Here is a 1,037-nt window from a genome sequence, read left to right as displayed (position 1 = left end):
TCCACAGCGGACCATCGGAGATACTCTTTCGCAGGTTTAACTTTTGGGTCGACTCACAAACGGTGCTTAGCCAGCTCTCTGGATACACCTAGCATGTCAGAAGGTCTCCATGCAAAGATGTCCAAGTTCTGACAGAGGAACTGGATGAGCGCTTCTTCCTATTTGCTGTCGAGTGTTGTTGATATATGAGTCGGAGCAACATTGGGATCAGTCGGGTGAATATGAACTAACTTTGTTTCACCAGTCGACATAAATGCAGACTCTGAAGCAGGCTTCTTAGTTCTCAACAAATCACTCGGATCTGCTGTCTTCTTGTATTCTTCCATTTCAATTGCTGCCATCTGTTCATCGGCAATCTTTGAGCCGTTCTTGAAGCACTCTTCTGCTCACTGCCGATTACCAGTGACTGTAGTCACGCCCCTAGGGCCAGGAATTTTGAGCTTGAGGTACACATAGCATGGTCGAGCCATGAAATGGGCATATGCAGTCTTGCCCAGGATAGCGTGATAGGCACTGTGAAAATCCACGACTTCAAATGTCAACTTTTCCTTACGGTAATTCTTTGAATCACCGAAGGCCACGTCGAGAGTGATCTGGCCGAGTGAATCAGCTTTCTTTCCAGGAATAACTCCATGGAACTGCATGTTGCTCTCACTGAGCTTGGACATCGGAATGCCCATCCCTTTAAGGGTCTCAGCATACAAGATGTTCAAGCCGCTACCACCATCCATCAAGACTTTGGTCAATCGGGTGCCCCCTACGACTGGGTCGATTGCCAATGCTTGCCTCCCCGGGGTGGCAACGTGCGGCGGGTGGTCTGACTGGTCGAATGTGATTGGAGTTTTTGACCATTTCAGATACGTTGTCGTTGCCGGAGCAACCATATTCACTTTCCTGTTGATCACTTTCAGTCGACTTTTGCTTTCGAAGTCAGCAAAAATTACCAGGGTGGAATTGATATTGGGAAATCCATCATCGTCCTCTTCTTTGTCCTCATCCTTATCAGATTCTTTCTCTTTCTCACTGGGTTATTTCTC

The 1,037-nt window shown here is 47.3% G+C and overlaps 1 protein-coding gene across 1 annotated transcript; it reads right to left on the bottom strand.

The window, feature by feature from the left end:
• Nucleotides 1-386: 386 nt before the first annotated feature.
• On the bottom strand, nucleotides 387-731 carry LOC147991234 (uncharacterized). The gene has a single exon (XM_087538583.1). The coding sequence runs from the start codon at nucleotides 729-731 to the stop codon at nucleotides 387-389; it is 345 nt and encodes a 114-aa protein (XP_087394709.1).
• Between the last annotated feature and the right edge of the window lie 306 nt (nucleotides 732-1,037).

The sequence above is a fragment of the Triticum urartu genome, chromosome 1A (assembly GCF_056163025.1).
Source record: "Triticum urartu cultivar PI428250 chromosome 1A, HENAU_Tu73, whole genome shotgun sequence".
Lineage (NCBI taxonomy): Eukaryota > Viridiplantae > Streptophyta > Magnoliopsida > Poales > Poaceae > Triticum > Triticum urartu.
This window is presented reverse-complemented; position numbering and strand designations above follow the sequence as displayed.